Source organism: Coniophora puteana (assembly GCF_000271625.1).
Source record: "Coniophora puteana RWD-64-598 SS2 unplaced genomic scaffold CONPUscaffold_1, whole genome shotgun sequence".
In the NCBI taxonomy this organism is placed as follows: domain Eukaryota; kingdom Fungi; phylum Basidiomycota; class Agaricomycetes; order Boletales; family Coniophoraceae; genus Coniophora; species Coniophora puteana.
Genome location: NW_006913053.1, coordinates 2298167 through 2319299, shown reverse-complemented (window position 1 = coordinate 2319299; position 21133 = coordinate 2298167). Strand labels below are relative to the sequence as shown.

General features: G+C 48.3%; 10 protein-coding genes across 10 annotated transcripts; 3 read left to right on the top strand and 7 right to left on the bottom strand.

The window, feature by feature from the left end:
* Window positions 1–847: 847 nt before the first annotated feature.
* Window positions 848–2614, bottom strand: CONPUDRAFT_45042 (uncharacterized protein; the record flags this gene model as incomplete). Its single annotated transcript, XM_007764301.1, has 1 exon — window positions 848–2614. One exon carries the CDS (start codon window positions 2612–2614, stop codon window positions 848–850), a length of 1767 nt encoding a protein of 588 aa, XP_007762491.1.
* Window positions 2615–3055: 441 nt separating this feature from the next.
* Window positions 3056–6550, bottom strand: CONPUDRAFT_44262 (uncharacterized protein; the record flags this gene model as incomplete). The annotated part of the gene is made up of 2 exons (XM_007764244.1): window positions 3056–3337; window positions 3515–6550. Coding segments are annotated over 2 exons (3318 nt in total), but the record flags the coding sequence as incomplete, so codon positions are not given.
* Window positions 6551–7320: 770 nt separating this feature from the next.
* Window positions 7321–9691, top strand: CONPUDRAFT_78963 (sure-like protein). The gene is made up of 12 exons (XM_007764596.1): window positions 7321–7354; window positions 7419–7491; window positions 7561–7608; window positions 7663–7722; window positions 7774–7850; window positions 7900–7962; window positions 8015–8048; window positions 8100–9013; window positions 9066–9163; window positions 9222–9362; window positions 9432–9591; window positions 9645–9691. The coding sequence occupies exons 1-8, from the start codon at window positions 7334–7336 to the stop codon at window positions 8732–8734; spliced, it is 1011 nt and encodes a 336-aa protein (XP_007762786.1). The 5' UTR covers window positions 7321–7333; the 3' UTR covers window positions 8735–9013; window positions 9066–9163; window positions 9222–9362; window positions 9432–9591; window positions 9645–9691.
* Window positions 9692–9770: 79 nt separating this feature from the next.
* Window positions 9771–10904, top strand: CONPUDRAFT_141129 (glycoside hydrolase family 16 protein; the record flags this gene model as incomplete). Its single annotated transcript, XM_007765228.1, has 6 exons — window positions 9771–10119; window positions 10191–10226; window positions 10285–10296; window positions 10358–10607; window positions 10669–10770; window positions 10821–10904. The coding sequence occupies exons 1-6, from the start codon at window positions 9905–9907 to the stop codon at window positions 10902–10904; spliced, it is 699 nt and encodes a 232-aa protein (XP_007763418.1). The 5' UTR covers window positions 9771–9904.
* Window positions 10905–11366: 462 nt separating this feature from the next.
* CONPUDRAFT_45861 (ribosomal protein L15e) lies at window positions 11367–12121 on the bottom strand (the record flags this gene model as incomplete). The annotated part of the gene is made up of 4 exons (XM_007764358.1): window positions 11367–11462; window positions 11514–11600; window positions 11652–11997; window positions 12045–12121. The coding sequence occupies 4 exons, from the start codon at window positions 12119–12121 to the stop codon at window positions 11367–11369; spliced, it is 606 nt and encodes a 201-aa protein (XP_007762548.1).
* Window positions 12122–12644: 523 nt separating this feature from the next.
* Window positions 12645–15077, bottom strand: CONPUDRAFT_78961 (metal-dependent protein hydrolase; the record flags this gene model as incomplete). Its single annotated transcript, XM_007764595.1, has 8 exons — window positions 12645–12981; window positions 13044–13185; window positions 13237–13721; window positions 13777–14017; window positions 14069–14242; window positions 14297–14449; window positions 14508–14818; window positions 14879–15077. 6 exons carry the CDS (start codon window positions 15075–15077, stop codon window positions 13666–13668), a joined length of 1134 nt encoding a protein of 377 aa, XP_007762785.1. The 3' UTR covers window positions 12645–12981; window positions 13044–13185; window positions 13237–13665.
* A 216-nt stretch (window positions 15078–15293) lies between these two features.
* CONPUDRAFT_134072 (uncharacterized protein) lies at window positions 15294–16163 on the bottom strand. Its single transcript, XM_007765227.1, has 2 exons — window positions 16005–16163; window positions 15294–15919 (listed from the first exon to the last, which is right to left on the bottom strand). The coding sequence occupies exons 1-2, from the start codon at window positions 16059–16061 to the stop codon at window positions 15542–15544; spliced, it is 435 nt and encodes a 144-aa protein (XP_007763417.1). The 5' UTR covers window positions 16062–16163; the 3' UTR covers window positions 15294–15541.
* A 208-nt stretch (window positions 16164–16371) lies between these two features.
* On the top strand, window positions 16372–17698 carry CONPUDRAFT_95445 (uncharacterized protein). Its single transcript, XM_007765226.1, has 3 exons — window positions 16372–17021; window positions 17075–17450; window positions 17511–17698. Exons 1-3 carry the CDS (start codon window positions 16376–16378, stop codon window positions 17635–17637), a joined length of 1149 nt encoding a protein of 382 aa, XP_007763416.1. The 5' UTR covers window positions 16372–16375; the 3' UTR covers window positions 17638–17698.
* A 106-nt stretch (window positions 17699–17804) lies between these two features.
* On the bottom strand, window positions 17805–19532 carry CONPUDRAFT_115281 (uncharacterized protein). Its single transcript, XM_007765224.1, has 11 exons — window positions 19119–19532; window positions 19019–19072; window positions 18937–18966; window positions 18786–18881; window positions 18721–18737; window positions 18630–18670; window positions 18517–18579; window positions 18391–18467; window positions 18303–18336; window positions 18193–18252; window positions 17805–18139 (listed from the first exon to the last, which is right to left on the bottom strand). The coding sequence occupies exons 1-11, from the start codon at window positions 19499–19501 to the stop codon at window positions 17999–18001; spliced, it is 996 nt and encodes a 331-aa protein (XP_007763414.1). The 5' UTR covers window positions 19502–19532; the 3' UTR covers window positions 17805–17998.
* Window positions 19533–19577: 45 nt separating this feature from the next.
* Window positions 19578–21121, bottom strand: CONPUDRAFT_115278 (uncharacterized protein). The gene is made up of 3 exons (XM_007765223.1): window positions 20604–21121; window positions 19996–20549; window positions 19578–19943 (listed from the first exon to the last, which is right to left on the bottom strand). The coding sequence occupies exons 1-3, from the start codon at window positions 21103–21105 to the stop codon at window positions 19926–19928; spliced, it is 1074 nt and encodes a 357-aa protein (XP_007763413.1). The 5' UTR covers window positions 21106–21121; the 3' UTR covers window positions 19578–19925.
* Between the last annotated feature and the right edge of the window lie 12 nt (window positions 21122–21133).

Genomic DNA, 21133 nt, shown 5'->3' with positions numbered 1-21133 from the left:
AAATTCCGCCTGTCCACCCCAACAAGTTCAACGGGTAGGTGGCCTGGTGGACATTGTTCGTGTTCTGGAACAGAAAACGTCAAACATTGCACTAATTCAGGTCAAATGATCCTCTCAGCCTTATCCCGAAGTGAGAATATCATTACAAGGGATATCAGTTAATGAGAACGTTTATGAGTGTTATTTGTATATTTATTCTATTTTTGGTATGATTTTGTTGTTTGCACGTCTGTCCACCTCTCTAAGTTCGGATGGGTTGACCGAGGGTGGACTGTCCACCCTAACTAAGTTCAGTTCGAGCCCTGGGTGGACAGGGGACGAACTTAAAGTCGTAATGGTACAGTATATGAGCGGCTGTTGCGCTATAGATCCTCGTTGGGTGGCTTTCCCAACTTAAAGATGGTCTCATTCGATCTGAACTCCACCCTAGAAAGTAAGTACATTGTAATTGTTGCGGTTGACTATGACTTTTTCCGTTTTTGTTGACCATGAGGGTTGGAAGATCTGTCATCATTATGTTATGCATCACATATCGCCTTCACTCTCTCGCTCCTGTTACCTGTTCTTTATATCCTAAACGTAACTGATATTCCACATGAAGACTATATACATATTGAGCTTGTACAGGTGATTCTAGTGGCCTCAAGTTCATGAATTTTGAAAAGAGGACCTTGTGCGATAGCACCATCCACAGTGCTGCAAACAGCTATAACGGCTCGCACTGACGACTAATCCACCTTGCACAGAGTAGATGGCCACACAGCGCTCGCTGTTGTGCCCGACATTGACCTCGCGTTGAGGTGGGTAGTCGTTGCATGGAGAGAAAGTCGACAAGCATACACAGGAGCTACGCGCACACATTCTCTAGGCCGGATTCTGTCATGTGTGTGCGTGCGAAGTCTGTTGACGATTTGTCTGCTGCTATGTCAATTCGATGTAACTCGTTTCTTAAATCATGCGCTGCATGTTGTTGAATCTTGCTTGCGGAAAATGTGCGTAAGATTGCTAAATTATCTAATGATGTAGCCCTTGAAAGCATGACATACACATTTTGCAATGATGTTGCTGTAGTAAGGTCGACTACCACACACGACATAGTACGCCCTTGAGCTTTATAATCTATCATGCACCATGCAGGTAGTATGGGAAGTTGCGTTCTAGACACAGAGTATTTTTCTCCATGGGGGGGCTGATAAGTGAATGAAGAAGAGGTTGCAAACACAGGAACAATTCCGGCGTCAAGGTCATGAAAGCGTATGTCAGTACCTATGATTTTGACGTACACACATTCAGCAAATCGTCTCCCTCGTGCATCCGTTGAGAACTTTACAGACACAAGTGTACCTTCGGTCCCATTCACTATACCATCGCCTATTGAGATGTTTTCCGTGATCATGACAGGCATATTGGGTACAAGTGGCAGCTTAGACAGTGCGTCGTCAGTGGACGAAGAATCCAATTGCCATACCATTTTCTGGATGTCTGAACTTAAAGGTTTCCTGCCTCGCCTGTCTTTGCTGTAATACCAGTTGAATGGAACGCCGAGCGAATCAGCGAGTGCGCGACACTTCTGCATATTAATAGCATCACGCAACGTTTTACGACCGACGATGATTGGGACATCACGGAATCGATGAGCAGAAAGCAGATCTGTGGCTTTCAGTGTCGACAAGATCCGAGAACAAAGAACAACGTGATCGGGAGGTAAGCCCTCTTGATTGGCAAATTTGCGAGGTGAGCCAACACGGATTCGATTTAGCAGAGCAATGAAGTCGGGATCCTTCTTTGCACGAATGTTTTGCTTGAGCTCGACAACAGTGTGTACCTGTCGCCAAAGGCATATGCCCTGCATTGCAAGCTGACCTACGTTTGCATGCGTTAGGTTTGGCCGGAGTTTACTGACGAGTTTATGACTATACAGAGAGAGTGCTCTAGGCTGCGGTAGTTGACCCATATCACCAGAAAATATGACGTTCATACCTCCAAATGGTAACGAGTTTGCTCCCTCTTGCCATGATTTCGCAGCAGACATACGCTGGGAGATTTCGGCCAGAAATTGGGCACCTATCATAGACACCTCATCGAGAATAAGGTATAGAGTCAATTTCCATGTACCTTCTAACTCGGTGTGATTCACTCTGAATTTACCAGAAGGTAGAAATGTCAATGAATGGATAGTGTACCCATTGATCAGAACAGCAGCTGCACCTGTTGGTGCAGCAAGCATCAAGCGTTCAGAACATCCACATCGTCTAAAAAGCTCGACAACAGCACGAATGACATGCGATTTTCCGGAACCACCTATACCACTCAGGAACATCAGCAATTGTTCTGTCTTACCCAACAAGAAATGCTCCGCAATCATCAGAAATGCCTGCATTTGCTCCTTGTTACTTCGAAGTTGAAATGCATCAATGATGTTGTCCATAATCTGTGCCTTCGTGGACTCATCCAACATAACGGGGTCGAAAGGAATGTTCGTAGAGTCACAGCCATCAGCCATCCGGTTTGCTGATATCTGTGGTAGTATCTCATCTACACGCTGTCGAACATTACGATCATCAATGTTGGAGGGTTCATGCTCGGGCCGCCTCCGTTTTCGTTGAGCACGCATCAGCTTTTGGTGTTCTGCCATTGGACCCTCGTCAGAATGTTCAATTTGTCTAATAGCTGAACCAGTGTCAGCTACACTTGGAGAAGACACCAAACATGATGGACCAGCTTGGAAGAGACCGGCAGCGGAGGCTGCATCAATGCACAGCAAGTCTCGATCTGATACAAAACTCAGGGATCTGCCAGCATCATCATCACTCATGTCACCATTGTCTGACATATCATCATCAGACGGAGGAGAGATGTGTGGGTCTGTTCTGAGAGTTGCTTCAAACATAGTATTGTCATTGATCTGATCGGGGGACAAGCCAAGCTGATGCAAGTCACGGGCGATTTCTGAGTACATCTTTTTGGCGTAACTTTCCTTTGCATCAGCACATTCATTTTCAACATCAAGGTTGTTGATGGTGTCAATGTCGGCTGGATTAAACGAAAACGCGTTGTAAGCATCAACCCAGCTTTCATAATTCCCTCTGAGGTCAGAGAATTGACGCCATGGCTTGAATAACAGTAATACAAGCCGACAGCACCGCTCCTCATCTGCAACAGGACCCTGTCGTCGAGGAATGTCTCGGGAGAGTAATACAGGAACACTTGCTGTCTGGCGTTTAACCATAACATGGGTGAGAAATTGCGGATGTTCGGCATCTGAGAAACGAACACATTTAGGTTCATTGAGCAGATCTTCATGATTATTCTCACTAATAATGTCTTCTACAGCAGGCTCAATATCTGAGTTTGCATCATCATCATTGATAACCGCGTGGTCAACACCTGGGGAGAGATTTGGATCGTCCGATTCAATCTCCAAGCTGTTAGATTGACTGGTATTCAAAGGTGCGTTTGTGGCAGAAAGTCCAAAATAGACGTGTTCAGCAGAAGTCATTGTGCGGATTCGTACAAGGGATGCAAATCGGTATAAGGATAGTGACTCATAATCAGACGACTGGGACCTGAATTGATAATCCTGAACGTGATTACTCACGACAACACCTTCATGCTGTGAAATGGAAAAATGCATAACATCATCGCCATCTTCAGTTGCTCTCTGATCGTCGAGTACATTGTTCTCATCAGTAACAATGCCGTTTGTGGCTTCCCATCTCTTCAACGCTGAGTCAAATTCATACAGCTGCACTGTCTCAAAGAAATGACTTGCATAATGATCTCCACTGCCACATAGATACCTCATTACCTGTTGCTGAGACATCTCCTGACGGGCCATCATTGAGTTCACACATTTAGTCATTAAGTTACAGGCTCGTGTAGGGTTCGGGGTGACAACATCGTGCAGGTACTTGGCCTCGTATTTCTTAACAGCATAATCAAGGGCTGTTATACCCACGTGCATTTGAAGGTCTAGCTTTGTCACGTATTCTGTAATATAAAATACGAGGGCTTTTGCAGCTTCACCTGATCCAACAAACTTGATATCCATATTGCATTGCAACAAAAAGATCACAACGGGGTGATAGTTATTAATCCACGGATGGAGGCGCCTTAACAAGATGGATCCTGTCTCAGGATCAATTTCAGTCGTAGGACGTGTTGACCCATCTATGCGCATGCGGCATGTAGAGTTATCACGCCGTTGTCCAGGTTTCAAGTACTTATAACATGTGTCGGTGTGATCATGCCAGTTGCAGAAAATGACTAATAATGTGACAAACCAAATAAAATCAATAGCGAATGAGTTGTTATCCAGTGTGCGACGATCGGGAGCTGCATGCATACGAGGATCAGGCTCAGCACGTTCACGAGCAGGTGGTTGGACGTTATTTGACACAATAATGTCAGCAGCGGACGTCTGATCAGGCAATTCATATTTAATGTTATGCTCAATCCACCGAAAAACGGATAACTGAAAGCCTGGGTCAGACGACATTCGATCACGCAGCGCTTGCGGGTTTGGACAGCCCTGTAACCAAATCAACATATGACAATGCAATGTACCCCTCCCTTGTGCCTCAACCATTCCATAGAAAGCAATACACCGCCCAAACAATCCTGGACCTTTTTGACGATACCGGAGGACTGTGTTTATGAACGATAAAATTTGCATGTCAAAAGCAAGTGCAGCATGGAAAGGATGGTCGGCCACATGTTTTGCCTGTTCAAATGAGTCCATCACGCGCCACAGCGGACGAGGTATACCGGATACAGTCGCCAGCACACTGCTGCCAAGATCGTAAGGGTTAATAGTGACAAATAATGCGGGACTACCAAACGTTCTCGAGAGCCCGCGTATCTCATTGCGACGTGCTAATTTGTAGCCGCTACTTCCCGGAATATTAGTAGAGACAAACTGTATTCGTCGTAGCAGGCTGGCAGCTTTACGCTCTAAAGGTGTGGATGGTTTTGCACGAGGATCCTTTTCCCACTTAATGGCGAGATCCGTAAGTGATGGTGCAACGTCTAATAAATCCCGTTGAAGGGATAACTGTGAAGTGCCAGACACAGAAAACTTGGTATTCTGGCGGACAGCGCGTTTCTGGACGACGTTCCAACATATGAAGGGGAACAGAGGGTCCTTCACAAAATGGGAGTTATGTTGCCTTAGTAAATTAATGACTTGCTGCTTGAACGAAATTCGCTGTGATACGGAGCGGGCAGGATGGTTGAATCCTCCTATACCCCATGGATCTAAATGAGGAAATACAAGCGATAAAAAAGAGGGTTCGTCTTCAGAAATAAAGGACGTGCCCACTCGAGACCGTAAGAACACCCTTCCACCCAAGATATGTCCCAAAGCGAGATGTTTCATTTTATCTCGAGAACCTACAGAATGATCGCCGATTGTGTAACCTACACTCGGCAAGACAAAGTCGCCATTTCGATAATATGAGGATACAGAGTCATCCGTTGAGGCTTCCCTACCCGACGAGTGTGAAACAGTGAATGTGTCATCAGACACAACATCATCCTCGCCAGCAATAGCACAAACATCCATAGATTGTAATGGGGCACAGTTTAGATGATCATGTTCAGGATAAAAAAGGTTGCTGACATTTTCTTCACAGTACTGAATATCAGATTCGCGATAGAACTGATTATTCTGTATGAGAAAATTCAGCAGAGTCCGCACAATAGATTTTGAGGCAAGTAATGGTCGAATGCGGAGCAACGTCTCTCTGGTGACGGGTGCCGTAGAGCCGGAGAAGAGAACACATATGGACTGCTCGATGTCGTCGGGCCCCAGAGGTAACAATCGCCGTAATGCAACGCTGTCCTGTGGAAGAATGGCAACGTTTCCTTTGACATAGCGTTGAGACGCCTCCTCAGGGAAACGTGATGAATTCGAGCCCTGCTTGTGCGAGTAAACATGAACTATCTTGCTTGCCTGAGCACGAGCGATCAAGATACGATCGACGGGTGACGCGGCACTCAGAGATGAACGCACATCGTCAGGCAGACGATCACGAGCATAGTACTGAAAATTAGCCAATGCATTCTTAGGCTGATGTGGCGGGTGAGATAACAAGCTGCGAGAACATGAGTGACAGAGACGCAAGCCGTCGGGCGTGATGCCTGAAGGTTCAAGTATGGCGCGTTGATAAGCCCCGATGTCGTACGCAATCGGAAGGAGTTCATCAGGGATAAACTCGTTCCCCAGCAGTTGAAGGGGAACGCGTGCAGTGGGGATGGTCATCAAGTCCACCTCTGGGATAGAATAAGCGCAGACGGCACATGCAGCCATGGCCATGGCGGTCTCGTCAAACGATAACTGCCATTCTCGTATGATACTTTCCTTCAACGCGTCATCATACAAGTAAGGAAACGAAAAGTCGTCGCCTGCACCGGCATCAGCAGCCCGTCGATCACGATGAGAGGCAGCATTGCGAGCACGGTACTGAGCAGACTCCTGTTCTGATAAGCGGCGAGTGAAAGCATCCAAGATCTCCCTACGGCGATCAGACGCATCCTGTCGTTCGCGCATAGAATCCTGGGGAGCAGGTAGGGGGCTTAAGTCAAGAAACTCTCGTGGTCTGCTGCGAAGCGCAAAAACAATGATAACAGGGCTGCAGTTAGACACACACCGGTGCAAACGGAGTAAATCTCTCAGGTAGTCCTTAGTATCCGAGACGCGGTAAGGCACGCTATGCAGTTCACACAGAGTGCGGTAATGTTCGACCTGAAAAAAGCGATAATGATACACCAAAGGTTCAGTCAATAACGCTCGGACCGGCAGCAATGCACCAGTCGGATACAACGATGACTCTGATATATCGAGCGTCGCGCCATCACCGTGGATGGAGCGGACCACGAAATATTCGCGCAAGAGCGCACTCGAGGCGATACGAATGCCATCTCCAGGGAGAGTGGCATCAGAGACGAGGAAGGTAGCGGATCGCATAACCGTTGCGCTGCAGTACATTGAGAGAGGGAGAGGGACGAAGCGAAAGCATGCAGGATGAGATGTGAAACATGAAGTCACATGTGCCGAGAGGGGGCTCGTGAGAAAGAGGATGCCGAGTGGCACTGTCACCGGCAGCGATTTGGGACGGTAAGCAAGGAGAGCAGGGGGACACACCTGTCACCTGAGGTTCCAGGAATATATACTAAAGCTATTACTATTAAATATAGTTACAATTACGCAGGATAATAATCAAGCGCGCAATCATTATTATTGCAAACCCAAGCTAAGCTAGCATCTAATGGGACCAATAACCTGCGATCAGCGGCGGATTCAGCGCTTAGCGCTTTGCACTGAACTACAGAGATGGTGTCGGTTCTCCTCGTTGTGAGTCTTTGGGGCGACTTTCGACTTGGTCCATACTGACATCTTGAACCTTTTGACGCACAAGAACGATGACGGCCCGCCCGGCCCTGAGTCCCCCTATGTCTATGGGCTCTTCCATCATTTGACTCATGCCCTTGGTGATTGCTGCACTACTTCATTAATATTCTTGTGTCTTCCCGATACTGACAAATGAAATGATGTATTAGGCTGGACAGTGAAGGTTGTTCTCCCAAGCTCTCAGAAGTCTTGGATCGGTGACACCAATTAACTGTGTTTCCTCTCTGGCCCATATTAATCGACTACACTAGGCAAGGCTTATCATATCACTGAAATCACCAAAGGCGGTTACTATTACCCCTGTCATCCAGGTAACTATGTACCACTTCTTCAGCTTGATCTCTGAGCGACTCTTGTTTCAGATGGCAAGGGAAATACCTCAGCTGTATCCCGCCCGTTGAAAGAGGGGGAGTCTGCTGAATGGATATTACTAGATGGTGTACGTCGTGATTCTCTCACAAACATACCACCTCCTGAATTGTTATAAGACTCCCGCCACGTGCGCAAACATTGCCTTACACAATCTATATCCTGGTCAGATTGATTTGGTGGTTAGTCTTGAAATAATTGTCGTAAATGAAATGTTTGGTTCACATACTACAGATCTCTGGGCCAAACTTTGGACGAAATTCTTCAGGTTTGCTTAACAGCAAGCTCATATTGCCAATATGTCTGACATCCAGCTTAGCGGCATTCACGCTATCATCTGGCACTATCGGAGCGGCGATGTCGTCTGCTCTGTCTGGCATCCGATCTATCGCTGTTTCCTACGGCAATGTTCTACGCCCGACACCGACTAATCTGTTTGAGCCTGCCCACGTTTTAAGTGGAAAAATCATTCAAAATCTTTGGGAGCACTGGGGGGAAGATCCTGGTGGCTTGCGGAATGGCGAAGTTGACCTCTACAATGTGAACATTCCCATGATTCAGAAGTTACTTGACAAGGATGGTCTTGTTGTTTATTGGACAAACATCTGGCGAAATTCATACCAACGACTCTTCAAGCCCATCCCACAATCACAGCCCTTAGCTACAAAGCCCGCAATCCCACCACCTGGTCCCGACACTCTTGCCAAAACTGAGTCCACCACCAATTATGGTGTCGATGCTTCGTCGGACAGTATAGGAAACCTTGCGTTCAAATTCGCACCTGACATCCAACAATTGATCACACCAGCCATTTCAACTATACCTATTGGTTCCGACGGATGGGCGATTGCTCAAGGAGCAGCCAGTATAACTGCCTTGAGGGCTAGTTTTGCTGAGGCGGATACAAACAACGCTAGTAGAGATATCGCGCAAGTGAGGACCATGAAACTGTAGTTGGCGAAAAATGTTCATCACTAGTCTTGACAAGCATTGGCAACCCTCTGAATTGTCCACTTCGTCATCAGTCTTGTAGATCGCTTCATGTGTTCTAAAGCTTGCATCCTAGTCGATCTACTAGTAGATTGATAACTCCGTCAATGCTACGACCACTATCAGTGACCATAACCAATTGCTCTCTCCCCTCGACCCGATACCGAAAGCACCTCCGGTAGTTGAAGCGTCTAAAATAGCCTCCTTGTATACCTTGAGCGAATTGATTATCCATGAGGCGTTCTATAGAACAAACTGAATAAATGGTAGTATGGGGTCCAGGCGGCGAACATACCACAAAATTTGAACCTGTCATTAGCTGGTCCTCGCACGTTCCAGGGCAACCAGACGTATCATAAGAGTTGCCCGCCCAATCTCCACAAAAGGTTATATCTACGCATCCGGGAGACTTAGGGCAAAGCGGATTCATAAACGCCAGTCGATAGCCTACCGAATATAATGGAATGATTAACAAAATATTGTGTCAAGTTACACTGAGTTGGGTAGAGTGCCGCGACGGGTGTTCCCCAATTCGACGGGTTCGGTTCTCCATTGTCGATATCCGAAGGCACGGCAGAGCGGTAGAATGACCCTGCCGGTGGTACATCACCGCATGTTTCTTGTGAGCACCCTGGATTTGAGCTCCTTGCATATCACTCACAGACCGCGATTCCATCGGAATCCCACTTCATTGCGAATACACCACCTCCTATAGAGTCAAAGTAAGGCCCATACGAGGATTGGCTCCATTCAACGACGCCACAACCGGCATTGTCGTTTATCAACGCATTGCACTGTAAATTATCCTGGCCATTCGTTTGCTGACCGAAATGAGCACCCTGGCCTATGCATACTTTCGTTCAATGGTGCTTACAACTACGTCTCCCGAGAAAGAATCAAGATTGGTTAGATTGCAACCTGCCAGTGGTTGTTACTTCATGAGCAATCAATATTCAGAAGCGGCGAAGGTAAGAAACGTTAAACGTTGGAGTACTAATCCGTTCACTCTCCGTTGTGAACGGTTCTTTGCTGCGGCGACTGGAGTCTATATTCAAACGGACAATATTAGACCTCTTAGCGTCCACACGTCTGGCACGACCTTGCCGGGTGCGCTTTATAAAATCTGGCATTGGAATGACAGCTTACTCCTCAGTGATCACGGTTTTCATGATTTTGCATGGATCCCTCGCTGCTTTCCTTGCGTTGCTTCCGACCGCGGTCGCAAGAATTTCTGACTTTCGACCAGAACTAGAAGACATTGCAAGCAGAGACGAATTTGACACGCTCACCAATGGCTCCAGTGTAATCTGGGTGATAGAGGATACGTACCAGGGCGAAAGCTTCTTCGAGTAAGTGGCCTTTTTCCTGCAGATACACTATACTATGTACATTACTCAAAACCATGTCCCCTTGCATCAAGTACATTTCACTTCTTTACTGACCCTGATCCGACAAAGTATGTGTCGTTTCTCTCTTCGCACACTCCATCTCGAGCTTATAAATTTTATTCTAAGTGGTCTAGTGACGTAAGCATCCTGGATGCACTGGTCCTCTTTGTAGTTTCTTACTGCTTTGTGGGACGCCTAGATATGTCGACCGTGATACCGCTTTCTCGTCTGGACTGGCATATGTTCAGGCGGACGGCAAGGTCATTATGAAAGGCGATGACACCACTCAATTGCCCTATGGAACGAACAGAAGCAGGTATTGTCTCAGCGCAAACTTTATCAAGAAGCCGTCAGCCAACAATGTACTCACAGCGTACGGATATCTAGTCAGACAGTTTACAACGGTGGTCTCTTCATACTGGACTTGGACAGAGCTCCTTGGGGCTGCGGTACGTCCAGTCCCATAAGTGCGTAACATCCTTATTTGATGCATCACCACAATGGTTTTAGGAGTTTGGCCTGCGTGGTGGTAAGAAAACTGGTAGTGAAATTGTCAATGTAGTTCCTGACTCCCACCAATTTAGGACCGTCGGAAGTGGTAACTGGCCTTGGGTTTGTAACCTTTTTTTCGTCAGCATTATCCAAAACTTACGGTCGGACAGACCGGCGAGATAGATATCATCGAGGGCGTACATGCGAATGAACACAATCAAGTCACCTGGCATACTGCACCTGGTGAATCGTGAACATAAGCTCTGAGCTCTTTAATTTTGCCGAGACTTGTTTCTTGCTGTCTCGGCAGGAGCCTGCACTGAGAAGTAATATAATTCGTTATTCTGACTGATTTAACGCGATACAACTAACCAGACCGCGCGTTCTGCTGGATGATCGATCATCTTTAACTATGCGTTGAAAGCTCATCCAACCCCATCCAAGCTGTTTCAGACTGCACTCATATCACATGTGGGTTTCTTCGGATCCAGATGTCATTATATGCCAGCGGTAGAGCGATGGCACTACTTCAGTTCTCCGAGGTGCGCAGCTATCAGTGCCTCCAAGAGAATACCTTGATACCTGCGATAAATCATGCTTTGTCCGCAATAAAATGGCCAGAGCTGTATAAGGCATTTTTTGATACCTCATGGGTACATGGAAGACATAGGAAACAACATAACAAAGCATGAAACCAGCCCCACAAAACCCCGTCTTTACCGGTAGCGGCGGAGCGACAGAGTGTTGTGCTTCTTCCAAGTCGAACGGGCAGGGGTGTGGTTGTGACGATGGCCTTTGCCAAGCCCACGGTTCTGCATAAGAGGGTAAGCAAGATAGTAGTAGGTATAAAGGTAACCACTTACTTGTTTCCCAATGCTAGTGAGACCGCGAGCTTCGCGACGCTTGTGAACTGGGTTGACGATCCAGTTGATACGAGGATCGCGGCGGATCTGACAGGAAAGTGAGCGGAGATCAGGAGATCGTTTACGCTCGCTACTTACAGCCTTGTGGCTGGGATCCACGAGGATGACCTCGTAGTACTTGTAGACACCATCCTGGTTAATCCAGTAAGAGTTGAGGACCCGCAAATTGCCACATCTCCTTCCAACACGCTCCTCAGCAACGCTCCTCAGTCCACGCTGGAATTTGAGGTGATTGACACCCTGGCGAACAGGCTTGCCGTAGGTGGCACCCTTAGGTACGGGCTTTTTGCGGTTACCGCGGCGGACACGAACGCGGTAGATGACATAGCCCTGCTTGGCCTTGTATCCCAGACGACGGGCCTTGTCGGGGCGCGAAGGTCGTGAGGCGCGGTGGATGACGTTTAGTTGACGGTATTCCCAGCACCTATGGCAGATGAGATTGTGGTCAGGAAATGTAAGCAGTCAACTCACCGCACGCGAAGGAGAAAGCGCAGAACATCGGACTGCTTCTTCTTATAGAGTTCCGTAACGTATTTGTATGCGCCCATTGTGAGGCTACATGAACGAGGTTGAAGTTAGTGTCGGGTGTCACAAGTTATCCAAGAACAAGATGAGACATCCACCCCAGACCATTTGGTCCAGACCTTGGACGGGTGATGAAAGTGCATTATGCAACGCCGAAAACCAATCTAGATCAAATAACGCATCAAAACATACCTCTTGACGCTGTCTTGACCGGTGAACGGGGCTACGCTGCTGGAGTCGTTGAGGATGCGACCTTGGCGGGATATGCCGGCAGGTCCTCGGCAATGTCCGAGCCGAGATGCCAACCCCTGTCCGTAATACTGATATCGCTCAAGTTCCTACCTTCACTTCGAATATCTCGTTTCTATACAAATCTGCTTCATTTGCTAGTTTCCTTACAATATATCTCATGCCTAAAATGTGTCATAATAAGCAATGACTGTAAGAGTCAGAGGCCCGGCTAACATTGGGTCCTCCGATGAGCTCAAGTCGCGTTTGATTATACATGCCGTCGTTTGATCAGCAAGTAGCTAGTATACGTAGCGTATGAAATCAATTACAGAGCGTTCAATATTTGTACATCAATCTACCGAACTCTAGTCTAGACAAGTCGCGTTCGGGAGTCACTGACATATGTACCATTGCCGTGGCGATTGCTTTTCCACATCCATAGACAAGTCGTGATGACAGTCAAGATGCATAACCCAAATTCTGTCCAACCGATGCCTTCTACGGTGAGAACCTCTCTACACCTGGAGACGGAGATTCCCAGCTCCTCCTCACAATCGACACTGCCGTCAAGGATTGTTGTGCGAGGGTTTGCTAATATCCAGTTGCAGTCACCCCCTATTCGCGTGGTGTACATCAGGCCCGCGGCAGTGCCCTTGGTGAGCCATATGAAGTCTTCAGCATGAATCTCACGACGTGAACATGAGGATGGCGTACCCAAAGGATCGTTGTGACCAATAACCAGATTATAGAGCTTGCTATGCTCGCAAGAAGGTGCACAGCACCTCCCAGCATCCGTAACAAATAAGCTGTGCCAAAGAATGTTGTCCAGACGGCGTTAAATTCGAACATAATTAATCTACACAAAATCCGGTCAGGAAACTGAGGGGAGGAAATACAGGCAACTCACAGTGCATGGTAGCGAGGACTGAACCAAGTATGACTTCTGTTCCCAACATTGATTAGATATGCAGTGAGTCCTAGCACACCCATTGAGCATAACGTAATCAAAACGAAAAGAAAGGGATGGTAGTGGCCCTCGTTATAGGTCATCAGTGCAGAAAAGGTGTAGGTAATTGGAGGTGGGAGCCCATGGTTAAAGGCGACTTGTCTTAAATACTGCAGTGCTCAATGTGTAGGCAGGCCGCAGAGTGCATAACACGCGCCGTACACGCAACGCCGCCTGTGCTGACGCGAAGAAGGATATTGTATATTAAACCCGCTTTGCGCCCATGAGAACAGGCACCTGGGTGATATCGAAACCGCCATCGAGAATGCACTATCAAATTTTGTGGATTTACTCTCATGAACTCTTCAATTGAAGGCGATGCTCCCTTATTTAAGTCGCCAACGCCAATTGCGCGAGTTTGAGCGCACCGTTTCGGGTTTTGTTTCCTTTGGTCAATGGAAACGTCGTCATCTTGAGGTCTCTTGTTCAGAGAGTACTCACCGCCAATGAAACCAGAAGCATGGATAAATATACACCCTTCGACACCACTGATATTGCTCAGTTCTGCGTCCCGGATACCCCTCCAGGCCTCTGGAAGAGCCTTCCGACTTTCAAAAGAGTCGGGGGATACGGGAACGGCTTGAACACGCCAGCTATTGCCTGTCTCGTCAGGATATATGACATAAAATGGTTTCGAGTCATCGGGAACGTTGGTGTCTTTCTCCAGGTCGAAAAGATGTTCCTGTTGCTGCTGTCATATTTGCCAGCATCAGCAAGTGTAACATGTTCTCACCTTCCAGGGAGCAAACGTTTCAAAGAGCAATATTTTCCCGCTCGGATCAATGTCGAGACGGGAAGAAAACGCGGCCTGCACAATATCACGACCAGGTAACCAGGCATCGGTATAATAGCTTAGACGTCCAATGAATTCTTCTCCAGTGAGGGATGACGCCTTCTCAAACAGCGACTAAATTGAAGCAAGGAAGAGTCCATGTAAAAATAAGCCCAATGTAGCACTTACGTCCACCTGATCCGAAGTAACGGTCTCATTCCAGGCAGGATTGAGCCACCCAACTCGGCTTGAGAGGTCGGTTCTGTTCTTATAAGTTGGGCTTTCCTTGGTTGAAAATTGGGCTATTCCGTTGTCAATGGCGTCGATGGCCTCAACGAACTCCTGTAAATTACTCATGACCATCAGCCTAGTCCTTCTTCGTCGATACTCGAGACAGAACCTTGTACATCTTGAGCCAGAGCGCAGTCACTTTGGGGTCATCTGATGGTGCTTTTGTGTGTTTAGCGATGATCTCTTGCCCGAAATGCCTGTTCAAGCTGGTTAGAGGTTGGTGGTGAAACATGAACACTCCAAAGAACTTGTAAATTAGCCCAGCAGACGACAGTTTTGTCGAGAAGCCGCTCCCAAACACTTCAGTGAATCCACGTTGATGATGATCGAACCTTTGTCGGGCTTCGTCGTATATTGCCCCGACATCAACTACAATATCGCAAGTGTCTAAGACGATAGGATCACGGGTGCGCTTCACACCTACAACGTACTCGTCATCAGGGCTAATATCATATATTTCATGACAAACAGAGGGTTTACCTGCGTTGCTATATGTGTCGGTTAGACGGAGGAGAAACACCGCGAGGGCTTCGTCACAGTGGAAGGTGCCATTATGAGTGCCAATAATCTTGACATGTGTGAGGAGTGTCCTGAAGAGTGCACCCAAAAGTGGGTGGCAACGGGAAACACGGACTTTAGACATCCTTTGCTTTTTGGCTGGATGGGAGGCGTCGGTCATGGCGTGACGAACGGGGAACCTAAGGAAAGTGGGAGATGGACTGAAGGGGCAGGTGTGATGATAGGCAATCTTTGGGCGCAAGTACGCCATATAACTCAAAGTGCTATTCAGGCGCGTCATGATCTAGTGAAAGAGGTCAAAGCGCCAGCGAAGCTCAGAACATGGGACATATACGGTCTCTGCATGGACACAATTGAACACCGTCGTTTTCTCATTCCAGTTTTCATTCCAGTTCAAAAGTTACCTCGTCGAAATCTAGTCCATGTATTAATCGCCCTGATCAAGATGTCTCGTGTACCGGTCAAGTGCTAAGCACGTATACGTAGTGAAACGAAGTGTCAACAGTGAATGTTTGAACACGGTAGTGGGTAGATGCGGTATAATATGCAGATTGAGAAAAGAAGAGAAGTGTCCAATGCCTAAACAAATGTCCCATTACAATGTCCATCCGACTTCATACCCGATTATGCCAATATCAATGAGGCTCCCGCAGCGACGCCGGCTAGACCGATGATGAGACCATTGATCTGGAGAGTGCTCGCGCCGGCTATGTAGCCATCGGGCGGGCCATAGATGCCACCAGCGCCAGATGCACCGGGGCTCGGTGCGCCCCCGTTGGGACCGTCGCCATTAGCACCTGCAACAGTTGATGCGGCGGTGGGTAACGTCGTGGGCGTAGATGAGGTGGAATTTCCACCCGAGGAGTTGCCTGACGAGCCCGAACTTCCTGTTGCGGCTGGGGAGGATGATGCGGAGCCGATGGAAAAGACAGTTGAGGAGACGATGGTCGTTTCTTGCCGATTGGAATTAACAGAGACGGTGCTAAAAACCGAGGTGGTGAGCTGATAGAGGATGCGGTGTTAGTGAGGTGTCAAAGGCAGACAATGTGGAAGGGGAGGAGGGGCGGAGGGGCGAGGGGGGACCAACCTGAGCCACCGACAGGACTGGAAGGGCGAGGAAGGTGAAGAGAGTGCTATAACGCATAGCTTATGATCAAGCACCGAGTGACAAAAAATGGACGAGTGGTGGACTTGAGCCTGCTCTATGGGCCGACGAAGATGGGTGCTGAGGCGCTTCAGCACTGGGCGACCGTGCGTGCTGGCAGAGCCGTGCGAAAGGCACCACCAATCATAATCACACGGGAATGCGCGGGCGATACAGCACATTATAAGTACCATCTATTAATGTGACAGGAGGGCAAGCTGCAGTCTGTCCACCTCAAACCCTGGCTCTGTCTCCTCAATCACTATCTTATCCCTGACCTCGAGGCAACGTTTATAATCAACTAATTGGCTGCAATGCAGCCCATACAAGTCCATACCATACTCAACGTTCTGCAGTATATCGGGCCTCCATCTCGCATCACACAGGAACTCCCTCCTCACCTTCTTTCCTCTCCTCTCCTAAAACGACATCACTTCCTCGGTATATACCCGACAGACCCCGTTGAGTATCTCTGCTGGCCAGCAGACTCCTCAGATCAGGCGGTTCACCTCCTTGAGACCGCACATATACTGGAAGACGCTCCCAGCTTCACTACCCGTTACACATCTGATCCAGAACACACTTACGCACACGTCCACATCCCTTCGCCTGATCCTGGTGTACGTCTCATATTCCAATGGGAATATGACGATGGTTGGAAGTACCACGACCTTCAGCTCATGCCCATTCCCTCTACTTCCTTTGTATCACTTGATGATGCGCTGGCGTCGCACTCGAATGCTTCCAGCAGCCTAAGCAGCGCTAACGGATATTCTAAAGCCTCACCCGCTTTCGATCACACTCAGGGACATGATGATGGACTAGATGAGGACTCATATTGGGACGCGTACGGTACTGCTGGAGAAAATGTTTCGTCACCCATCCCAGACGACCAAAACACGTCAGGAGAAGCTGGAACGGGAGAGGATGCCTATTGGGCTCAGTACTCATCAGTTCATGGCATGTCGCCTCCCTTCCGTCATTCTCAATGGTCTTCTGACATCTCACGTTAGGTACGGCAGACTCGACTCAGCCATCGCCCCTTCCGCAGAACCGCCGAAAGCTTCCTCCAGTCCTTATCGACCGCAGCGAACCTGTCCAGATTCCCAACGGTGCTCTGAATCCAAAATTGGGGCCGCCCTCGCCAGGAGCCTTAACACATCTGCTTAACTTCATCTCTCCTCGAAATGACGAATATTCCCCTGCCACAACCGATCCTGAATCAACCGTCATTACGTCTGACGCCCCATCACCACTTATACCATGTGATCAGGATATGTTGACGCCGTCTTCAGCTGATTATGGACAGCTTGCTCACGTCGTATCTCCGGTGGCAGTGAAGATCAATGGTGTACCCTTGGATCATGCTCGCGAGCGGAAAATACCAAGGGAAGCTGTCATACCATCTGGCGGAATGAAGGACAGTCCTGGTAATACGGCGGTGTGCAGCTCCATTAGAGGAATATATTACCTTTGGAAAGCAGGCAAAAGGAAACAAGCAAACGGGACTACTTCTGACTCAGCCGAAGAAGACGACTTTTTAACTTTGGTCCGTGCAGCTATTGCTAATGCATAATTCATTGCATCATCATCATGTGCGCTATAATAGCTACATACATATTGGGACTTGTGATTGTGTGCGTTATGTATTGTCACTCGCTTTGGGGTCTAGAGATTTAACTCAAGTTTTGATACTGCACCGAGAGAAGCTAAAAAACGTCGGCGGTGTTCGTCATGAGCTTTGGGGTTTGCAGCCAATAACATTTTTTAAAAGTCGAAAGCAGGAGCCCTATGGTATTGAAAGCTGAGATCAACGTGAAGATATACAACGTCTGATATCCACTTGGCAACCGGTAAGAGCAGCAGCTATGCACATAATCTCGTGAATTTAGCAAGTCTACAGGTTGGCTCAATCCTCTCTTTACTGTGCTTTCTACTCACTCGTCGGCGGCAGCTGAAACCTCTTCATCCCCAGAAACGGGTTCGTCTTCAACCTCTTCGTCTTCAGCAATGTCTCCATCCCCTTCAACCTCGTCCTCTGACACTCGCACAGGTAGATCAGGCTGCCCGGGTAATCTCTAGAGAAGTGATCAGCACGCAAGTATGCATTCTATACAGATTGTAGACGGACCTTGAATGCGAATTTGCAGACTTTCCAGCCTTTGGCATTCAAGCCAGGTTCCATCCACGCCTGCATCCGGCGTTCAGACTGGCTGAAATTTTGCTCAGAGAAAACGGTACCTTTTCGACGATGTATAGTCCGTCATACCGGTAACTGCGAAATACGTAGGTATTCAAGGTATTATCTGCTGATGGGACGGAAACATACCCTACGGATGGCGCATATTTAGACTTCAGCTTGAACCCTCGAATAACTCTAATTGGTTTGCGGGTTTCTTGAGACGTCTGCGCACAGATTAAGCATTTATCCAAAAACAAGCGTGGTGATACGCACTTTCAGAGCCTGATTAAAATTATTCTCAAAGGTCTGATCTGAGCTTTGCGGTGCCGTTCGGAGCTGGATAGGTCTGTCAAGCCATACTCTCTGTGACGTATTACATGGTTTACATTCTTCGGTGCTTGCTTTGTTCCTTTCAGGTCTCTGCCGCCTAAGGTGACGCTATTAGTCGTGTATATGGTGGCTTTTCTATTGTCTCACCTGATCCTGTGTACGTGCTAGAAGATACATCAGTAGGTAAACACATATCAAAAAATGGAACCTACAATGCATAACCGTCATCTACGTCGTCGTCGTAGCCACCGGACAATGCAACCGAATATGCGCCGTCCTTACCCACAGCAATGCCACCAACCCAGGGGCTGACAAGAGTGATAATGCTCAGTGATGCACCGACCCTGTCGTTGCATGACTTACGCATGGATAGCAGCTTGGCTACACGCCTGTCTACAAGGAAGGATGAGAGCCTAAAACCCAAAGTCTTACATTCTACACCCACCTTGTCTCCCACCAAGTGCCAACTTCGACACCAGAGATATGACCGTACGTCTTCCTATAGAAAGTCAGAAGGGAGACGACGTGCAGAATGAGGACCATACGGATTATGAGTGCGCTTCAAAGAGTCACCGCCATAAATACCCCCACCTCGTTGTGCTGCACGTTTCTCTGATACTGGGGCGGGGACACTTCGATCTTGTTCTTGGTTGTAATTTACCGTCTTGCCCGTGTTTCGAGAGCTCCGGCGGGTCCCTACGGCCGCATCGGTTTCGAGCCTAGGTGCTTTCCGAGGGCTGTCCTCTGAGGGGACCTTGTTGCCTACTTCCTGTAGATGCCGTTTTTTGGTAGGCTGAGATTTGGGAACCCGGCGGGGTCCTTCCTTGGGCTCAACCTTAGGTCGAAGTCGTCCAACATCGAGAGCGGCAAGGATAGCCTTGTTGCGGGCGATGTTTGCTGCGCGCTCCCGTTCATACTGAGAGGACATTGCGGCGAGTGACGAGTCACAGTAAAGTCCAATGGGGGTTTGAACCAAGTTTCAACAACAGACCCCATGGTGCGGTAACACTAATTCAATATTGTCATTACGGCATTTACGCGCGACTTTGTTCTTGTGGTAATTCGCATCACATGATCGTGTACTGTACTGTAGGAAGTACTATAGTAGCTGTAGTCACGAGCATACTACGCACGCTAAGCTGGAGTACATTCCGGTGAAATAGCTCGGCAACTTGCCCCAGAAGAACAAGACCAAGCAGGTTCAACTGCTTCGCAAAAACGAAAGCATTGAGGCGTCCAGCACAATTTCAGGTAAAACGACAACGAGTATGGTACTAATAACGAGTGTTCGATTCGGTCTATCCCATTTGCTATGCGTTGCTGAATATGATGTGGTCCAAGCATCCAAGGGGCTATTTGATCCTGTTGAGCTACGAGGAACGATTTAGATGTATACGTCTCCAAGAATGACTTGCTACAAACCCTGCCCGTGTTCGTAAACACTTTGTTATCTAAGCTGGTAGTCTTCTGATCAATGCGGCCAATTCTATCATTCTGTTGGTCCAACTCTTGACCCATGGTAACGCCCATGGTCTTCAGATTCTTGGTCAGGCGAGAAATCTCGTCAAGGTTATCGTCCAGTTCATCCTCCATTTCATCATCAGATGCACCTGCTTCATATTGGTACCTCTTCCGCTGTTCCTTGCGGGCAGCAAGCTGTGCTTCGGTGCGGAAACGCCCAGAGCCAGATGTGCCCGGCAATTCCTCATCGTCCTGCGCGCCATAGGTAGCAGCCCGTCCGAGACGATTCTGGGTATCTCTGATGTCCATCATTGCTTTCTCCCGCTCATTGCGCTCGTCCTCGTAACGCTGCTGGAGTTTTGCTTCTTGAGCAGCACGTTTTGCGTCCTTGTTGAAGGTAATGGCAGGTCGGAAGATGGAACGATTCAGCTTCTTGAGCTCGTCAATCTTGTCCTCAGCGCGAACAGTGTGGCCCTTGGCAACATCAAGGTGTCGCTCAGTGTTGGCCATTTTTTCTATAAACCAGTATCTTGTTCGAAGAACACGGCAATAAATCACAGAGTACTAACCGGACTGATCTCCAAGGCGACCGAGGGTGTTCCTGGCGGTCTCTTCCGCCTCACGAGCCATGCGGAGAGCATTGCGCGTGGAGTTGACGCTGTCTTGCTTGATAAACCTAGTCTGTTGCTTAATGCCTTCTACGTCCTCGTCATTCTCTTCACCGGGAGGGGGCTCCCGTCCGATGGCAGGGCCATCAAAGAACCTGCCTGAGCCACTGCCAGCTTGCGGCTGGTAGCCAGAGAAGAGTTCGTTGCGATTGGAATCCGGTTTGGGAGCGGAGCTAGAACCATAGTGTGGATCCCCACTATCGGGGCTAACAGGAGAGCTGTAGGAAGGTGTCTTCGGGTTGGGGACATTGTATAGGTCAGGACCGTCTCTACTCCTGTTGTAAGTACTAGCCGTTGAGCGATAGCTTGGTGGCCCAGGAGAGGTGCTACGGGACGTGCCGGTCGGGGAGTCAGACTGCACGGGAGGGATCAGATTCTTATCCTTGCGCTTGAAGAACGACATGGGGGAAAGAGGTCAGAGTACTCGATTC

Coding starts and splice junctions, on each gene's coding strand:
- CONPUDRAFT_115281 (XM_007765224.1), bottom strand. CDS start 19,501: ATGTCCTCTCAGTATGAACGGGAGCGCGCAGCAAACATCGCCCGCAAC. Junction 18,882..18,936: donor AGCCAAGCTGCTATCCATGC/GTAAGTCATGCA, acceptor CACTCTTGTCAG/CCCCTGGGTTGGTGGCATTG. Junction 18,468..18,516: donor ATTTTAATCAGGCTCTGAAA/GTGCGTATCACC, acceptor ATCTGTGCGCAG/ACGTCTCAAGAAACCCGCAA.
- CONPUDRAFT_115278 (XM_007765223.1), bottom strand. CDS start 21,105: ATGTCGTTCTTCAAGCGCAAGGATAAGAATCTGATCCCTCCCGTGCAG. Junction 20,550..20,603: donor TCGCCTTGGAGATCAGTCCG/GTTAGTACTCTG, acceptor ACTGGTTTATAG/AAAAAATGGCCAACACTGAG.
- CONPUDRAFT_78963 (XM_007764596.1), top strand. CDS start 7,334: ATGGTGTCGGTTCTCCTCGTT. Junction 7,963..8,014: donor CTGGTCAGATTGATTTGGTG/GTTAGTCTTGAA, acceptor CACATACTACAG/ATCTCTGGGCCAAACTTTGG. Junction 8,049..8,099: donor CTTTGGACGAAATTCTTCAG/GTTTGCTTAACA, acceptor CATCCAGCTTAG/CGGCATTCACGCTATCATCT.
- CONPUDRAFT_95445 (XM_007765226.1), top strand. CDS start 16,376: ATGCAGCCCATACAAGTCCATACCATACTCAACGTTCTGCAGTATATC. Junction 17,022..17,074: donor TCAGTACTCATCAGTTCATG/GCATGTCGCCTC, acceptor ATCTCACGTTAG/GTACGGCAGACTCGACTCAG. Junction 17,451..17,510: donor CGCGAGCGGAAAATACCAAG/GGAAGCTGTCAT, acceptor GGCGGTGTGCAG/CTCCATTAGAGGAATATATT.
- CONPUDRAFT_134072 (XM_007765227.1), bottom strand. CDS start 16,061: ATGCGTTATAGCACTCTCTTCACCTTCCTCGCCCTTCCAGTCCTGTCG. Junction 15,920..16,004: donor CAGTCCTGTCGGTGGCTCAG/GTTGGTCCCCCC, acceptor ATCCTCTATCAG/CTCACCACCTCGGTTTTTAG.